Source organism: Mixophyes fleayi, chromosome 4 (genome assembly GCF_038048845.1).
Source record: "Mixophyes fleayi isolate aMixFle1 chromosome 4, aMixFle1.hap1, whole genome shotgun sequence".
NCBI classification, from domain to species: domain Eukaryota; kingdom Metazoa; phylum Chordata; class Amphibia; order Anura; family Limnodynastidae; genus Mixophyes; species Mixophyes fleayi.
The window spans coordinates 78,089,332-78,109,777 of NC_134405.1; the positions used below are offsets into that span (position 1 = coordinate 78,089,332).

Genomic DNA, 20,446 nt, shown 5'->3' on the forward strand with positions numbered 1-20,446 from the left:
TTGATGTTTTTCTCAAATTTATGAAAAATGGATCACAGAAATAGCAGTTCCGAAAAACTGCTGTTTCTGTGTTAAAAAAAACCATACTCACCACTTCCTCTTCCGTCGCGCTGGCTCCGGATCTCCTCCTCTTCGGTGTATTGTCTCCTTCATGCAACTGCGCATGTGCCGGACCGGAGAGCTTGAGGCTGTGACAGGGAGGGATCACAAGATCACTCCCTGCGCATGCGCTGTCCAGCTCTGCTCTCCGGTGCAGAGCTGGACATATCGAAGAACAGAAGTTTTAGCAGCATTTCCTATGATGTACGCCAGCTTCAGCTACATTAACACAACAAGTTCCCGAAAAAAAGATTTTTTCGGGACTTGTTAGATTGCGGCCAGGAGCAGTCACCATTCTGTTGAATGGTGACTGCTCGCAAAAACGATCAGGAGTGCAAAGCAGCAGATATCCATGATATCTGCTGCGATGCACCTTTAATAAATTTGCGGAGAGCACATCATGGCCTAATTTACACGGTAAGTGCACGATAGTGCACTACCGTGCTTTCTTAAATATACCCCAATGTCTGAGTGATCCTCACATTTACATCACCTATAATGGGTGATTACGCAACTTGATAGGAAACCTATAGCTATATGTTCAGAGGATTCAGCAGTAGAGGGGGGTAACTGACAAAAGAGCTGTTCTAGAGTTAGTCAGTCATGTGACACTCATATCCAACCCCAGGACAGCCTTGTCGGTCAAGTATGCCGGTGAGACTTGTAGCTGCATTTCAGTAATTATTGTGAAGCAGCCTAGGGTTTCCTACACTTTTAAAAGAATTCCACACTTAGCACATTGCTGCAACACAAAACCTTTTCTTTTTTTAATGTAAACCTATTGTACGGACACAAAAGTGAATGCAACAACACTGTGTTAGGCTGGGTTCACACTACAGTGTTTTCTGCCAATTATCGGGCCAATCAGATGATAAACGGCCAGTTGGCCCAATATCACAGTAGTGTGTATCCTGCAACGAAGTACATGAACAATGATTATCGTTCCAAAGCCCATCGTATCGTTGAACGAGATTTTGAAACTGAACTAAAAATCTCGTTCAATGATGGAACAGTGTCGTTCCAAATATGCAGTGTGTATGTACTTGTGACTGTCTTGCATACACACTGCTGGCGTATCTGAGCTGGGAGAAGCGAAGGGCAAGGTGCTGTTGAAACTTTCTGCTCTTTCTTCGCAAAAGTCTGTTTCACTTAATGGTTCCTGGAAGCAGCTCAGCGGTGACACAAACTGCTAGATCTATTTCTTCTCTAATTCGCAGCTACCAACTCTTGCAGGAGCCAGGCAGCAGAAGGGTCCCAGCAGCTTCCCAGTAACCCACGAGCTAGCCAGCATTAGCCACACAGCAGCTCCCAGGTCTATAGAGCCAAGCCAGCATTGAGGACCAAAAACCACTAGGGATGTGCACCGGCCACTTTTGGTGTCTCGTGTTTTGTGTTTTGGATTTGGATTTGCTTGAGGTTTTGGGTTCGGATTTGTTTCGCAAAACACCTGACGAAAGGTTTTGGTTCGGATTTAAGGTTTTGGATTCGGATTTATTTTGAAAAAAACATAAAAAGTGTTAAAATCAAGTTTTTGGGTTTATTTTCACTCTTACGCTATTATTAACCTCAATAGCATTCAATAACAATCATTTCCACTAATTCCCAGTCTATTCTGAACACCTCACACCTCACAATATTGTTTTTAGTCCAAAACGTTTCACCGAGGTAGCTTTCTGGACTGCATAGTGCAGTGGTCCCGGTACACAATTTGGTACTGGGGCCACAATACCTCCGCCTTCAAATGGTCTGAATTCCACTGCACAGCTGCCTGCTCCTACATCCTCTGCAGCATATACAGGGTGTAGTTCGAGCGTGTCAATACCTCTTGTTTTTGACGATGACAGGTCATTTTCATTAATTTATGATTTGGCAGCAACAGTCAATGTTGTTTAATATCTGATACGCATCTATCTGGACTGCATAGTGGAGTGGCCCCGGTACCCAATTTGGTGACTCGCCTTGGGGATTTGTGATGTCATCTGTTTAGAAGGCAGAGTTCTTTTCTGTTTTGTTGTTGTTGCTGACAGCATAACTCTCTTAATTTTTTTTGTGGGGGGGGGGGAGGAGGAGGGCTTAGATCCAACTTTACGTTTCTCCTCAGATGATTTTAAGTTTCTCTTTTTGCTACTTTTTGAGAACTTGGGCTTTTTGGATTTTACATGCCCTGTACTAGGAGATTGGGCATCGGGCTTGCCAGACGACGTTGATGGCATTTCATCGTCTATGTCATGACTAGTGGCAGCAGCTTCAGCATTAGGAGGAAGTGGGTCTTGATCTTTCCCTACTTTATCCTCCAAATTTTTTGTTTCCCATTATATGTAGCACAAGAGAGCGTACCCTTAAGCCGCACACACTCGGCAAAGCCTTTAAAAATTATATGCGACACAGGAGAGTACCACTGGACTTATACTGCTGAATCAGTGAACTTTGTAATATATCAGTACCACTGGAATTATACTGCTGAATCAGTGAACTTTGTAATATAGCAGTACCACTGGAATTATACTGCTGAATCAGTGAACTTTGTAATATAGCAGTACCAATGGACTTATACTGCAGAATCAGTGAACTTTGTAATATATCAGTACCAATGGACTTATACTGCAGAATCAGTGAACTTTGTAATATAGCAGTACCACTGGACTTATACTGCTGAATCAGTGAACTTTGTAATATAGCAGTACCACTGGAATTATACTGCAGAATCAGTGAACTTTGTAATATAGCAGTACCACTGGACTTATACTGCTGAATCAGTGAACTTTGTAATATAGCAGTACCAATGGACTTATACTGCAGAATCAGTGAACTTTGTAATATAGCAGTACCAATGGACTTATACTGCAGGATTGTTTTTGGATATTTTTTTTTAATTTCTTTTTTTTTTTATAATTATTTTTTATTTATTTTTTTTTATAACTTTTTTTTAAATTTTTTATAACTTGGTAATAATGGGGAAATAACAATTCCCTTAGAAGGACGTAGCACAGGACACAGCACCACTGGACTGAACAGGACACAGCACAGGACCCAGCAGCACCACTGAACTCAGAAGGACAGAGCACAGGACACAGCACCACTGGACTGAGCAGAACACAGCACAGCACAGCACAGCACAAAACTGAATAGCACAGCACAGCACGAGATATAGCAGGACAGAGGACCACCTAACACAACCACCCTCTACCCTGATCAATGCCCGAGTGAAGATGGCGGCGGCTAGCGGGGAATTTATAGAATACGAGTATTGCGAGATCCGACAGCGGGATTATGACTCAGAGCCTCGGTTTCAGTTTTGCAATTGGCGGGAATACCCGGATCTGTCTCGGATGCTGCTTGGATCGACAACGTTCGGGTGGGCTCGGATTTCAGATATCCGAGCCCGCTCATCTCTAAAAACCACCCCAGTATTTGCCTGTAAAGAACAAGCCACACAAGTAGCTCGCCAGCTTTCTTACTTTCTTGTTTTGTTTCTTGTTTGTCACAATGAACCAGAGCCTTCATCTTTATGGGGAGGAGGGGGTACTGCAGCAATAAGGGATTCTGTCATATAGCAGCCAAGTATTCCTGGGGTTCCCTGTCCTCCCCCCTAAAAAAAAACACTTAGCACATTACCAGCTTTAAATGTCTGGTTTCTCACAATGTCGCTGTTTAAACGTTTAACTTTAATGTTGCAATTAGTAACCAGCATCAGTGTGTAGGGGATGATCTGGGTGCGTGACTGTTGTATGTCTGTGTCTTTATGTTTCCCAAGCTGTTAGATTTGCTTTCCTCCTTGGCTTTAGTGGTCGTGGGGGGGCGGGGTCTTGCACCTGGACCACTTCTCAGTTTGCTTTCTTGATCACTAGCTGCCAAAGTCTTCTTCCCACTTCAAATAAACTTTTTAGACACAAGTTTTAATGAATGGTTGGTGAGTTCTTGTTTTCTTTCAATTACTTTGCACCCGTTGGTATTTGCTCTTCTAACGCCATGGTGATTGGCAACTGCATTTGTGCAGTAGTAAATGTTTATATCTAAATTGTGTTTAGTTCTATAGTTTTTTTATTCTTTTTTATTTTGAAATACTGCTGTGGCGAAAGTGTTTATCCATATGGGGTGGCGGGGGTATATATTAGGAATTGTCTCCGTCTGCAGACAATATCTTTGTGTCTGTATCTGAGCAGTATAATGATGAGTTCACTTTGGTCTCGGTGATGGCTGCCACCTAAGATGCACGAGATTTGCAGAGTCCTAAACTTTTCAGCCGATGGTTATGACAGATGAAGGGCACAGATCTGAAGATAATCATGTATAGTGTGAACACATGAATCTGCATGCTGATCGGGACTTTTTTCTTTGTCCTGCGGTTGGTAAAATGGCTAAAACTATTGCATTGATAGGATTTTCCTGTAGTGTGTACCCAGCCTAAGGCTCGCTGATTTTCTTTGCACCACTCAGTTGTAAATTATCTTCATTCACAGTTTTTACAAGGTCTATTTATGGCCCTTATTTATTTTGCGGTAAAGTAACACAAAATGTAAATATATTTTATTTTATCCATTTACTGGGTAGTGAAATAAGTTATTTGTTGGTTTTTTTTATGACTTTGTGGAAGTGTTGAAAGTCTCTGCAATTATGCAATTACACTAACATTCGTAATATTAAGTCTGGGGAAAGGATGCATGAAATACCTGTAATCACGGTGAGTCTTCAAGATTAATGTGATTGTATTTAAGCCTCATGTATTTTTCAATTTGTGTAGAAATGATGCCTAGAATGTAGACATGGATAGTAATGTGATTTAAAATGGGCATACGTAGAAATAAAACCTGTCTGAGCAAAGCTTTTTATATGGTTTATGTGCTCAGGTTAATGAGATTTCCCAGCAGTATTCTATATCAGGATGACCTCCAAAGTGTTTTAGCATAATAGAAGGGAACATAAAGTGAAATAATGTGTATTATGTGCAAAGCCAAATATTATATCATTTCTACTTATATTCTATTATTAAAGTTCAGCTCTGGAGTTGCCTGCACCAAGTCTAGAATGTGGTTTAATATTAGGCTGAATTTTAAGGGTTTCTAGCAAGATTCTGGTTCCAAAAAATCTTTAGAACTCAGCTAACCAAATCCCAATCCCGATGTCAGGTGATTTTAGGGTGCAGCACACAATTACCACTTCCCGAATATTGAAATGACACATTCTACTGTATATTTTACAAATTCACTTTCCGCTTGGTATACAGAACCCTAGATTGAGATGTTGTTCTGTGCTGAGGTATTCTCTAAGTATACTTATAGTATGAGACACAGGGGTATATTTAAGAAAGCACGGTAGTGCACTATCGTGCACTTACCGTGTAAATTAGACCATGATGTGCTCTTCGCAAATTTATTAAAGGTGCATCGCAGCAGATATCATGGATATCTGCTGCTTTGCACTCCTGATCGTTTTTGCGAGCAGTCACCATTCAACAGAATGGTGACTGCTCCTGGCCGCAATCTAACAAGTCCCGAAAAAAATCTTTTTTTCGGGAACTTGTTGTGTTAATGTAGGGTACATCATAGGAAATGCTGCTAAAACTTCTGTTCTTCGATATATCCAGCTCTGTTCCGGAGAGCAGAGCTGGACAGCGCATGTGCAGGGAGTGATCTTGTGATCCCTCCCTGTCACAGCCTCAAGCTCTCCGGTCCGGCACATGCGCAGTTGCATGAAGAAGAGAAAATACACCGAAGAGGAGGAGATCCGGAGCCAGCCTTGACCGAAAAGGCAGTGGTGAGTATGTTTTTTTTAACACAGAAACAGCAGTTTTTCGGAACTGCTGTTTCTGTGATCCATTTTTCATAAATTTGAGAAATACATCAATCCTTATCCATGCGATAAGGATTGATAAGTATTTCTCACTTTCCCCGATAAATGATAAATGTGCCCCACAGACACTTATTATAAGTGCGGATGTATATTTTGATACCTTTCAAAGACTTGGGTATCCGCAATTGTAGTGTCTATGCCAATGATTTATGTGACCTTAATAGAGCAGAAGAAGCAGATTATTTTCCATAAATATAATGGATCTGTCCTCAGGCCCGGCGCTCCCATTAGGCAAGGTTAGGCACTTGCCTAGGGCGCCGGGCTCTGGAGGGCACCTGGAGGGCGCCACAGAACTGGAAATTAAATTTAAAACTGTGCGGCAACCGCTGACCATACCTGTCACGGCCGCCGCACAGCATTCAGATGCATGGGGAGGGGGGGAAGAGGCTATTGCTCACCACCGCCGCCTCTCTGCTCCGTCTCCTCCCTTCCACTCACTAGTGTCAGTGAGTGGAGGGGAGGAGACGGAGCAGAGAGGCGGCGGTGGTGAGACAAGGTAAGAAAAGACGGGGTAAGGGGGGAGGAGGGAGAAGGGAGGAGGGCGCCGATTTTTGCGGGGGGGGGAGAGGGCGCCGATTTTGCCTAGGGCGCCATGGACCCTAGCACCGGCCCTGTCTGTCCTTGCGTCCTCAGATTCTGTGTCCCTGCTTGTCCTCTTTCTCCAACAAGTGCATATGCCCTGATAGATACATCTTATATACTCCTGCCTGCATAGCCGCAGTTTATATTGATGCCCCCAGTTAGGCGCATTTTATATAGCTGTGCACGGTTAAGCACATGTCATATTGACATGCCCATTATGAGCTGCCAGTGATTGGTGAGCATGTGTTCAAACACCTTAAAAAATATGTCCGTGCACAGCAAAAGCCATTTCTTTGCCTGATTGTGCATGCGTTTTTGCAGCAAGTTGCAGTCTTTTTGCAGAGTGCGATGGGAGGCTTTAGGTGAATCAAGGTTTTGTATACGGGATAGGCACATTAATGCAGTATGACGTAATTTGTTTTTTAAGTAAATTGGGTAGAGAATGGACATAGTTGGAGATTTTCCCATTTTGACATGAATTTTCTAGTCATGCAAACCTGACAGATATTTACACCACCTTATAATTAGTGACCAGGTTTGGCAATTACCTTCAGTGGCACAGCATTTGATCTGTTGAGGTGTATTTGAATTAGGAAGCACAGCAACAGGTGCTATGTAATTTTAAAGTAATTACATAGCACAGCCTTGATAATTACGTATATAATGCATAAATGTAACTCAAATATAAAGCACTTTAGGAGTAATGAAACCAGTTGTCCAAATGTAAAAGTAGGACGTTGTTGGTGAAGAGGTGTTTATAGACCTAACTTCAGGGTCAATTACATGCCTAATTTTCTACACCCTGTATTACAAATTCCATTTTGTATTGTGAATTCTACATCACATTATTCTAGACACAGTATTTTTTAAAAACACACAGGGAATTGACAAGATAAAAAATTAGAAAATGAAAGGCCAACAGGCGTAAGTAGGGAGCGATTTCTAGGGTAAGGCTTAATCTTAATCTGAATAATGTGGATAATGCTGATTGTTATAGACTAGCGATGATAACATGAATACCTCTGTTATATAAAGACTCTAACTGCATAACTTATAGTGGAGGGGTCTTCTGAAACCACCTAAACTATAACCCTAATTTTCTAGGTGCTTTCCAAACCCTACATTATAGTAGCCATTGATCCATACCTTGTACTGAGGATGGTTAATAAGCTTGAAATAAGAGGCATGCCACTTGGGTTGATCTCTCTCCATCTCTGGTTTAGCCTTGGCAAAATCTGTGGTTCTCATTGCATGACTGGCCAACAGGGGTATATAAGCAGTGACTTCCATACCCCTATCCAGAATTACCAGTATGGTGGGGCTTATTCTTTCACTTTGGTCATTTGGAATAATGCTAATTGTTATAAAGTAGTTATGACAATGTAGATACTTTCTGTTATAAGAAGGTTCTGACCACATCATGCAGCAAAATATATATAGAGGCACCAGAAAAAACTTTTGGGGCTCTATTTATTAAACATAGAAAAGCCCTATCCCCAGCAAAACAACAGAGATAGGGCTTCTCCTTATCTATGAAGAGGTTAACATTGGCTATAGCACCAATAGTCTTCACCAAGCCCATTTAACAAAGATTAGGGCAGTACAGGTGATCACGGCGGTACATGCGATAGCAGAAGATACGCAATGAAAAAAATCTTTATTATTTAAATAAAGCCTTTTTTTTAACTGGGAGTCTTTTTTAAACAAAATATTTGTAATGTATTTAAATTTGAACTGAAGTTTTAACCCAAGTTAGGGCTTTCAGTCCCACTGTGTATGCGTGATCCGGCTATCTGGGTCATGCATGCGGATATCCCTGGACATTTGACCCACAAACCGGTAAGGCTATTCCTACCACTCCCAAGCCAGTTACACTCAGCTGTCACAGCGATATTTTATTTGGTAATTTATTGTGATGAGAGGTTTTCTAAATCTGTGATAAGTGATGATAGAAAACCATCCCTATCGCCGCTGTTTAATAAATAGACCGGTTAGTCAGTGCAGCGCAGCTTGATTGATAGATTGACCTGACTCTGGCTGTGTAACGCTTTCTTCACACTGCGTCTTTTACTGAATTACATTACATTTGACAGTAGCTTCAATAAAGGACCTGTTTCAATTTCTGTTTATTTAACTGAGGAAGAAAACCTTCTGGGGGGCTGTAGGCCATTTATAGCCATCAGTGTTTATACAGTAGTAACACTGTACTAAGGAAAAGCCTCAGTGAATTTATTAGGCAACCTTGTGGAATTTGTATTATTTAAGCCTTTAAACTGGGAATCCAGAATCAGTATAATGTCTCTGAAAAGAGACACAGAACAGGCACAAAGCACCAGTAATATTATTTCTTCCCATGGCAGATGTCTGTGGATACTGATGGCTGTCGTATAGCACTTTGGGCTAGATTTACTAAGCTGCGGGTTTGAAAAAGTGGAGATGTTGCCTATAGCAACCAATCAGATTCTAGCTTTCATTTTGTAGAAAGTACTAAATAAATGGAAGCTAGAATCTGATTGGTTGCTATAGGCAACATCCCCACTTTTTCAAACCCGCAGCTTAGTAAATATACCCCTTTGTCTTTATTAAAGTGTCTGGGATAATGGTGGCATTAAACCACATTGCAGTTAGTCCATTTATGTTGTATAATACTGGAGGATACTATTGTAACTCCTTCATTAATGGTGTCGATGTCTGATCTTTGCTCATCTTGCCTGTACTATCCCTTTGTGAAAAACTCTCCCATAGCTTAAGATTAGCATTGTATGTTTTTCTTACTTAACCCGTTAAATTTTCTCCTAGTCAACTTCTATGTTTTACCAATATCCGCCTTCTCCTGTCTGTAGCCTCATGTCACTCAGCACACCTAGCATATTTATCACCTCTCCCGGAATGTTTGGGAGTTTCCGAATTTAAGGTAGTTTAAGGTAAGCTACTGTCCTGCATCCTGCCAACTTCTTTGTCTAGGGGCCTCGATAACGCAATTTGCAATGAACCTACGGGATATCATTGTGTTGCTGGGGCCAATAGGATCCCAATCGCGGCACCCCAGGCTCCTCCTGTGCACTTGCAACATGACCTTCCCTCAGTGATCTTCTGGAGGGGAGAGAAATAAAATTGGTAAGTATGATACCTAGGACTCATTCACAATGGCATCGCCCCCCCCCCCCCCCCCCCCGCCCTGTTCTATTGCCCCTTAATATGCTATGTCATCTAGCATGTGAAAGGAGAAGAAACAACACTAAAACACCAGTCATTGGTTGCTATGGAGAGAGTGAGAGTAATGCACACAGAACAATTCAGTCATTTTTTCCCCATATATGTTCAGTGCTGGCTTTCCCCAACAATCCATATGTATTGGCTATGGGCTCCTCCTAGGGATCTTGCAAGCCCGGAATTAGGGGCATTTCTGCTGTGCTCAATCACAGATAAAGGGAACAGTGGTCAGACAGAGGGCTGATATGTAGAAGTCCATCCTTGTGAATGAACACTAGTAAAATAAAAATATAAAGTAATTAAGTAATTGTGTAAATAATATCAGCATTCCAACCATAATTATATATTATTCATTAAACATAAATAGCAGTTTTCTGGCTTTTTTAAACATAATGGAACCAACATTGGATGTCATGGGGACAGCTTATACGGATAGCTTTATGAGCTGTTCTCTCTGTAACGTTTGTTGCAGTATGTTATTCTATGCAATCTTTGACTTGATTTCCCTCACTGACAGGTATTGTATAATATATTGATTCATAAATAAATATAAGATATTGTACCCACTATGGTAAATTATAAGGGTGTTATAAGTAATTGAGGAGTACTACTATAGAGGTCACAGATCTCTGAGGTCACTTCTTATAAATAAGAAATTGTAAAGCAAAGGGTGTGTTATTCCCTACAATACACTCATTTTACTAAAGTGAGGTCCCACTCACCTATTGTAAGCAGTGATGTCAGAACTCACTACTTATACAGACATTGGGCCTGATTCATTGAGGAAAGTAAAGCAAAATAAATTTCCTGGACAAAACCATGTTACAGTGCAAGGGGTGCAAATTAATTTATTATTTTGCACATAAGATAAATACTTGCTATTTTGTCATGTAGCACACAAATACTTGATAGCTTGATTTTTACACTGAAATTTAAAGTTGATTTAGGACAGTGTTGGCTAAGCTGTGACACTCCTGGTGTTGTGAAACTGCAAGTCCCATTATACCCCTACAGCAATAAGCTGCTATATATTGGCAAAGCATGTCGGGACTTGTAGTTTCACAACACCTGGAGTGTCACAGGTTAGCCAACACTGATTTAGGACATACACTACCCCAACTATAAACCTGTCCCCACATTTTAAATTTAGCCCCCCCCCCCCCTCCAATGCAACATGATTTTGTCAAGGTACAAAGTTACTCATTTATTTTTGCTTTACTTTTTTTAATGAATCAGATCCATTGTGTACAAGAGTTTAGACATATATTAGCATCACTTGTGTATGTATTACTAAAGAATAATAAATTGAATTGAACCCTCCCAACTTGGCTATAGGAAAAGCCACTCTAGAATGTTATTCAGTCTCAGGGTTGTTGTAGTGGGGGCTTTTAGAAGAGTTTTAGAAGAATGGGCATCAGTTATGTTTTGGATTGCTTTAACATTTCACTGATGTTTACAAGCTATGCTGATACGGAACCCCACAGGTTAAGTGTTTAAACACTTAACCCGACATTGCCACTTTAAATTAACTTTAATAGAAGTCGCGATGACAGTAAACTGTAGTGCCGGACAGGTCAGCATTCTGCATCATCGGTGATGTAGACAGTCGCTTTTCAAGTAAGTCTATTAATATTGAGATCGCGTTTTTAATATTTTTGGGGTTTCTTTGTAGGTCAGGTGGGTGTAGGATTTTTCGCAACCGAAACACCGTACCCAACCCCTTTTTAGTGCATTGTCTGGCACCCTGGATTGGTCTGGGTCTGATAAAAGCACGCATCCCGGGGAAAGGGGGGGGGCAGTGCTCGTCATCATGTATTAGCTGTAGAATAACCACAGTTATCCGTGGAACGGGTGGAGCTATCAAATGAACCATAACTGATTTCATGATCCAAGGACAATTCCAACGTGCACCACTTTTCTTTACTGACACTGCTGTGTGGCAATGTTTCTTAGATGTGCTTGGAACTGCCGTGTGTTTGAGTCATTGCTCTGTCGCTTAGCTTCCAGCCAGGTCACTGCAGTATTTGTTTGAAAGTGTATGAAAATAATATTGTACCTGTGAGGTGGTCAAAATTGACCGTAAATGACTTGAAATTAGTGTTATTGAGGTTAATAATAATGTAGGGGGGGGGAAAGCAAAAATATGTGATTTTAGCAAAAAAAAAAAGGGATTTTAGGAAAAAAAATCGGGATCCAAAACCAAAACCATAACACACAAGGGGTGGTTTTGCCAAAACCAAAACCAAAACACGAAGTTAATCCAGATCCAAAAGCAAACCAAAACCAGAACACGCAGGTAAGTGAACATCTCTGATTAGGATATTTCTTTACATAAATGCTAACTACGCCATAAGAGCTTGGACAAAGCTACCTCTGTAAACATCAAGACGCTCAGCATGGTTATTGTGTTGAACAAATGTACTAAGCAGATTCATTAATTGCCTTTATCATAAAGGGCCTGATTCATTAAGGAAAGTTAAGCAAAAAAATTGGGGTAGGGCATGTCCTAGATCAACTTTAGCTATCAGTGTAAAAATAAAGCTATCAAGTATTTGTGTGTTACATGAAAAAACAGCCAGTATTTTCCTTATGTGCAAAATAATAAACTAATTTCACCCCTTGCATTGCGACATGGTTCTGTCAAGGTTCAAAGTTACTCATTTTTTTGCTTGTCTGCATTAGAGTTTGGGATTTAATATTTAAATAATAGATGAAAAGTTTAACTTTAATTAATTATGTCATATTGTCATTAAATTAATAGATTTTGCACTCATCCTGCAACAACACAGTTGGAGTATCACAGTTTCTTGAAAGACGATCATTCTATTTACAGACTAAGGCTAGATACACACTGGAGATATTTCCGACCAATCTACAACGATTGTACCTACGACTGAAGGTCCGACCGGTGGGCGATTCATACATATACACTCCACACGATTTACCTTCAGATCTATGCTCTTCATCTGGTGCTAAAGTCATTTAGAGAATGACTGCCCAATTTGCATTCATTCATTTATGTCACACTGATTAGCCGCCTTCAGTCTCAGAACGAACTAACAAATTATACCACATACAGCACTCTCCACATTTAGTCACCGGGACATGTTCATTGCCAGCATCAGATGAAAAGACCATGACTCTGTAAACTCTATGGAGATCGTGATCGTGAATGCATACACACTACATGATCGGAATGTAATTGGAACGATATTATTAAATAGTACGGCCAACCAAATGAAACAACAATCGGCACTTTGAAATGACTTTCATTCGTCATGTGTTATGAGCCGCGGCGGTGCCTTAGGCCGCCACGACTCTCTGTGCCCGACACTTCCTTTTTCACCCCGGACGTTGCCTAGACAACGGTCGGGACGCTCTATGTTTACAGCGCCGCGTCTCAGCATTAGGGGCAGCCGGGCGCGTGCGCAAAACACGGGGAATCATTAATAATATTATTCACCTCCTGGGGCTTATTAGTTGACTGGTTCCCTCCCTGCTTGCCATTGGTCAGTAGTTGTATATAGGGCAGGGAGGGCTTAGCCTCCCTGCCAGTTATAGTTCCAGTGTACTGTGTACCTAACCTTCTGCTGTGTGTGAACCTATATCTCTATTGGACTTCCTGTGTATGACCCCTTGCCTGTTCGATTGGATTTTGATTCTTCCCTGTTGCCTTTTGACCCGGACCTCCTTTGATCGCTGCCAGCCCTGACATCTTGCCTGTCCCTCACCACGTTGCCTGCTCCTGACCTACGACCTCAGCCTGTTTCCTGACTACGCTAGATTCTACTTCTCGCTACCCTGCTAGGGTACACTCATACACCTGTACTACCTTGAGTATAAGACCTGGGGGCATCAGAGTATCTGTGAGCATAACGGGCTCTACGGGAAAGGCGGCTGCTTTAGGTGAAGACCTCTCTATCTGGTTCTACGGGTTTATGTTAAGACCGTTAGCCGTAACATCATGTAAGTATACACACTAACGCAATATGTGGCCGAGCGGTCGTTTATCGGGTGATTGGCCCGATAATCAGCTGAATAACCTCCAGTGTGTACCAAGCCTAAATGAGTTTGAATGACATACTGATGAATAGGTCACTATGAGGATTACACAGTCTGTAATATTGTTATCTTCAGTGTATACCCAGACTGTAGAAGGCCTCTGAACAAAAATTATTATTATTATTATTACAGAATGTTCTGCGTCAAAACTCGATTTGTGCAAAATTTCAATGCAATTTCACTAAGCTCTACTAACAATACCTCTTTGCTAATAGTACATACAACTAATGAAGCCTTTCAGTTGACATTTATTAAAGAGTTTACAACAGCTATTTAAATAAAAATGAATACTTTTAATTATCATCTTGTTTTATGACCTTGAATTAATAACAATGATCAGGATTATGATATTTTTCCCTACAAAAGCTGAACAAGTTGACTTATAAACTTGTACCAACCAGATCGTCACAGTTCCTCTTTTTTCAGAGTATCTCATGTACCTTTTGTAATAATAACTATCAAATTAGTATTTTATTAAACCACTCTGGAAATATGAAGTATTGTGCCCCAGTCTTACTGATTGACAGATATATAATATGTATTTTGGTTTGCATCTCAAGTTAAGAACAAACAAAAAAAGCGTACTCTGGTGTGTAGACACCAGTTGGGTTACAGGGCAAAACTGTTAACTTTTGGTATGCTGTATAATTTGTCTACAATATAAGCAGGTCCAGTTGAAGAGTAAGACCAATGATGCCATTGTTCAGACCCCAGGTTGTGGAATCCTCCAGTGATTTCTATAAAAGTTATTCATATAAAACTTGTGTTTAAGACAACACAGCTGGTTGTCCTGTGTATGTAAATGGAGTCAGGAGAAGCTTCTGTCACACGTAGTTTACATTCACATAACAAAATCTGGGGAATTTTTTCAACTTTATTTGACCTTCGTCATATGGAGAACTGACGAGGTAGACGCAAGAGTTGCAGATGTGAGACAAAGTTTAGAGGGGGTCCCAGCTCATAAGAATTTACAGTATAGAGAGAGAGGGCATAGCTGAGAAAACAGGAGCTAGTGGGACATTAGTGGACAGAATATGCAGAGGCAGTAGTATTAGGGGAGAGTAGGATACACTATAGTGAAGAGATGGGTTTTGAGAGAGCGCTTGAACGAATGAAGGTTGTGAGAGCATCAGGTCAGGCAGGGTAGGAAGCTCTATAACTAGGAAGCAGCATGGGAGAAATCTTGCAGGTAGGAGTGAGAGGTGATTATCAGAAAGAAGAGGCATAGGTCAGGAGCATATCACAGAGAGCTAGAGTGAGTGTATCTCGTTACGAGGTCAGAGGAGTTGGTGAGAAACTTGAATTGAATTCTGGAGGGAACAGGGAACCAGTGTAAAGATTTGCAGAGTGGCACAGTGGACTTGAAGTGGCAAGAGAGAGGAAGACCAGTCTCACCGTGGTATTATGATGGATTATAGAGGGGAGTGATGGGTGAGGGGAAAACCAGATAGTAGAGGTTGCTGTAGTCAAGGTAGAAGATAATGAGAGAATGGATTAGGGTTTCCTTAATATCCTGAGTAAGAAAGGTGTTTTTTCTGGCTATATTTTGAAAGCGGAGGCAACAAGTACAAGGGACTGAATGTGTGGAATGAAGCTGAGGGCAGTGTTAAGGATGACACCAAGACAGTGGTCAGGGGCAGAACAGTGCATCACCGGGCCCCATAGCAGAACATGCAATTCTCAATTCCGGGGTCTACTGCTCTCAACAGAGCTGATCAGGGGGGCCTCTTTTAAAGATACGCAGTCCGGCGCATGCAGAGATATATCCGATCTGCTCTTTTGTCCTCAGGCCCCTGTAATTGGGTAACAGGGGAGATGGTGGTATTGTCACCCATGAGGCAGACTGTAGGAAGGGTTGTAACACTAGGAGGTAGGAAGATCATGAGCTCCGTTTTGCCCATATTGTGCTTTAGACATCCAAGTGGAGATGGCAGAGAGGCAGTTGGACACATGGGATAAAAGAGAATGAGAGGTCACGGGAGGAGAGGTAGATGTGCGTTATCAGTATTTCCATGTTGAAGACAATTCTATTTCTGAAAGCAGTGCTTTCTATTAGTGTCACCAAGCTTCCATTGTGCGCATACTATACTGTTTGACATTTATCTGGCATCTCAGTTCAACTTTACTGCAAATGTAATATGTACAAATGGATAAAGATGAGTAAGTCTTACTGTAAGTTTAAAACTTGATTGGCAATGGCAGGGATACACTTTACAGATAAGATCATATTTAATTTGCTGCAGATTGTACACCCCTGATGCAGGGAGCATATGAACATGGTAGCACTTTGATATACACTGTTGATATAACAGATACTTTGTGACCAGACCAAGTGCAACTTATTTTCTTTGAACCAAGAATAACCTTTACAATGTTTTAAAATATATATTATTTTATTTCAGTGATATTGGTAAAATTACACAAAAACAATAAAAAAGATTATTTTGTTCCATACATTTTTAATGATTATTATTTCAAAATCTGTATATTCTCAGACATAAACCCCACATTTAGGGCCTGATTCATTAAGGATCTTAAATAAAGAGGATTCTTATTTCAGTTTCCTGGACAAAACCATGTTACAATGCAAGGGGTGCAAATGAGTGTTCTGTTTTGCACATAAGTTAAATACTGACTGTCCTATGCTGGTTCTAATCCTACTCACCAAACTGCTATTTTAGCGCTCGTTTATCTGGATCCACCTCCTCTCCGCATCCTCTATAGGGCTCAGTCCTTGTAGCTCTGATCTTCTTCTCTTGGAAAATTAATAAGCTCCTTTGGATTGCAGTATCAGCTCAATGAATATTGCAAACAAGTGTATCTATTCTTTCCATTTGTCTTACCATCTGTGATGGTCCGCAGTACTGAATGAACAGTTTTGAACTTTCTGCCATTTGATCTTCGATACCCTCTCATCACCTCCAAATTAATCTTTTTAAAAACTAAGTTAATAATCTTTCCTCTAATTAATTGAAGTTACTGACCTTCCATTACTTTTTCTGCTGACAACACAAAAATAAACCTTACCTCTCAAGCTTGCTAGTCTCCTTTCTTATTGGTGTTTGCTTAACCAGACCTTCATCCCTACAATCTATTTCCAACATCTCTTCACTTCTCTCAATATATATCCCTACTATATGTCTCCACTCTGCCCAAGATCTGCGCCTCTCCTTTACATTCATTACTTACTCCCATTACCTATTACAGGACTTTTCAGCCTGTACTCAATCTGTTAAATCCCCTTCCCTCATACAAGACTTGTCATAGCCTCCAAACCTTCCCCTTAAAAAACTCACCTCTTTAGGTAAGCTAATCAATTCCCGAACCATCTTCTTATCCTCTCTATGAAAAACAGGACGAAAACAACTACACCTTTAGCCGTAGATGGCGGTAGAGTCATATCTAACACATACAAGTATATGAAAATATACTTCTTCGTCTATGTCAATCTTCTTGATGGAAGGACAAAGTTAAAGTTGAAGAACAACAAACCAATTACACAAATATGGGAGAGAGTATCACCCAATTAAAGTGTGTGTATCATCCAATTAAAAACTATCCAGGTGCAAGTGAAATTCTTAGATCATGAGGCAATGTGTTTTTCAAAAACAACCATAATTTCGGTTCTTAAAGGAGAAAAAAAAAAATGTCAAAATATACAAATATATCTATAATATGTAAAAATGAAAAGTATCTAACACTTGTTAATACCTAGGGGTATATTTACTAAACTGCGGGTTTGAAAAACTGGAGATGTTGCCTTTAGCAACCAATCAATTCTAGCTGTCATTTTGTAGAATGCATTAAATAAATGATAACTAGGGGCCTGATTCATTAGTAATCTTATCTACCGTTTTTTGCCTATCTTAAGCAAATCCACTCTGTGCATGCTCAGAAAAGGGAGATAAGAAGCAAAATCCACTGCATAAGTGAAGAATTTCTTGAAAATCCATCTTAACTTTACTCTTATCTCCCCATTTTTTCTTAAAATAAGCATCTTCACTTTTGCACAAGTTAAGATCACTAATGAATCCGGCCCTAGAATCTGATTTGTTGCTATAGGCAACATCTCTACTTTTTCAAACCCGCGGAGTAGTAAATATACCCCCTAGTCTTGTTTTATTACTGTGTTTACTTCTGGTCAACCTGTTCTAAAACTAACATTTCCCTATCTATATCCAAGATGGGAGACCCCCTTGGAAACCCTCCTGTTACCTAAAGCAGAGAGCCAAGTCCCTCTCAGCGCCGGCAGACTAAGTCCTTCAATTGGTCACAATTGAGCTCCATGGACCAGTAACGCACTTGTAATCCAAGGTTTTTACATGACCATTTCCGGAAAGTATAATGCTGGAGTGCAGATTGTTGTACACACGGCATCTGTTAAATAGTCAAAAGCTGTTAGTGTTTTATTCATTGAATTTCCAAGATTAAACCTTTTGTAAAAAGAAAAGTATACGTTCTTAATTGTGGACATTGAAAGTGCAACTTCTTAAACTTGTTTGACTATTTTCCTTTTTTTTTTTTGTTTCAGGTTGTTAAGCGTTTGGATTAACATGAGAAGAAGATATTGTCCTAACCAGTATATAGACCCGTTTTCACCAGTCAGGTTAGAGAACATTGGTTGGGAATGTTCTAGACCAGAATCTCTGTGCATCCGGCGTGAGGATTGGAATCCAATAAAATGTTCATCTGAATCCATCATTCCCAGTCTAGAAGATGTTTCTCTAACTTAACAGAGATTCTCAATCATGTCAAACTATTTTAGCAAAAATTAACAAACAACATACAGTATAAACTATAAACAGGCACATGTTTCTGATGGCATACTCTTTACTATTTTTACAGCTAAAAAACTATCAGGGAAAAACTCAACCCAAGACTATAATTGCAGAAGGAGAGGGATGTTTGAGAGATCAACAGGAAATGCGAAAACATTTGCTTCCATCAGAAGAAATTATGTGCAATGAAATATCACAACATCTGTAATTTGTCTGATTAACTTGGAAGAGTCCAAACGTTACAAAAATAAGTTAAATTTACTATCTTCCAATCAGTTATAAATAATTGGAATGTAAACATGGCATTGGCTGTGTGCTAAATTTTGCATGCTAATCAGTGCTTGAGTGTGTATCTTGGCTAAAAAACAGTTCCAGGGCTTTCACACAGAATTGTCGAAAAATACACAGGGTTTCTCGTTCGAGAACATTGTAGTAAGTATTTTTTAAAAACAGAGCTCACTTATCTTGATCATGGTCCTATTTAATCAGAATAACACAGTAGAAACCATCCCTCTTTGCTTCAACTGCACTCACGCAACATCAACAATCAATATCTCCAAATCCATCATCATTGGAGTAATCTTTGGAGTATTCATCACCTTTGGAATTCTTGGAAATATTTTGGTCATCCTTTCGGTGGCCTGTCATCGGCATCTACAGACTGTGACTCACTATTTCATTGTCAACCTTGCTGTGGCAGATCTTCTTTTAATGTCTATGGTACTTCCTTTCTCCGCCACTTTTGAGATCCAAGGATACTGGCTGTTTGGTCGCATCTTCTGCAACATATGGGCAGCTGTGGATGTCCTTTGCTGCACAGCTTCCATAATGAGCCTGTGTGCGATATCTATAGACCGGTACATAGGGGTGAGCTACCCACTGAGATACCCCAGCATTATGACTGAGCGGCGGGGTCTTCTTGCTCTACTTTGTATATGGGTCCTGTCACTTGTGATCTCCATTGGACCTTTGTTTGGCTGGAAGGAGCCAGCACCAGAAGATGAAACAATCTGTGAAATCACAGAAGAACCAGGATATGTGCTCTTTTCAGCTATTGGATCCTTCTACCTCCCCCTCACCATCATCCTCATCATGTACTTCAGGGTTTACATTGTGGCCAAAAGGGAGGGCAAAGTTTTAAACTGTGGGATGAAATGTGAGAAATCGGACTCTGAGGAGGTGACCTTGCGGATTCACCGGAAGAGCACCCCCATCCCGGATAGTATCCGTTCTACTTCTAGTGCAAAGCACAAGACTCACTTCTCACTGCGGCTACTTAAGTTTTCCAGGGAAAAGAAAGCAGCAAAGACATTGGGAATAGTAGTGGGGTGCTTTGTCCTATGCTGGCTTCCGTTTTTTCTTGCAATGCCTATAGGTAAGTTACAATACTATTTTTTTTTCTGTTTTAGTAAAACATTGATGAAGCACTAGTAGTTTAGATTTAGATTTTGTAGCTGAAATAAGTTTTGCCCTGAAGCCAACTCTTATTGTGAGCAATCACTATGAGGATTAACAATGCCTAAGTAGCAGTTTAAAATTCATCCTTGACCTACACACAATAGTTGCAGATTTTGTGTGAGCTTCCCATAGTCACATCCCTTTTACCTTTTGGATATGACACTCTGGCCTATTTATTAAAAAGTGACGATAACAATAATTGACCTGGCTAGTTGGTTTGCCGATACCAGTGGTGGTGTCCCCTTGGTAGATAGGGTGAAGCTCTATCATTGGCGATAACACCCATTTTCACCAGCTGCAGAGCTTTTCGCCATGTGATAAATAGACCCCAATGTGTTGGCACCTCAGGATATTTGTCTGAGTGAAGACCTTTGTAGAACAACAGATGGTTTTTTTTATTTTTG

The 20,446-nt window shown here is 40.4% G+C and overlaps 1 protein-coding gene and 1 long non-coding RNA gene across 2 annotated transcripts in view; both read left to right on the forward strand.

Moving 5' to 3' along the window:
* The window catches only part of ADRA1A (adrenoceptor alpha 1A), a 103,150-nt gene that overhangs the window by 53,984 nt on the left and 28,720 nt on the right, over window positions 1-20,446 (forward strand). Inside the window, exon 2 of the mRNA XM_075207491.1 lies at window positions 18,338-19,959. Coding sequence (XP_075063592.1) covers window positions 19,056-19,959 — 904 coding nt within the window. The 5' untranslated portion in view covers window positions 18,338-19,055. The remainder of the gene's footprint in view (window positions 1-18,337; window positions 19,960-20,446) is intronic.
* LOC142151646 (uncharacterized) overlaps window positions 1-20,446 on the forward strand; it is a 175,261-nt gene that overhangs the window by 26,721 nt on the left and 128,094 nt on the right. The gene's annotated exons all lie outside the window — the stretch shown is intronic.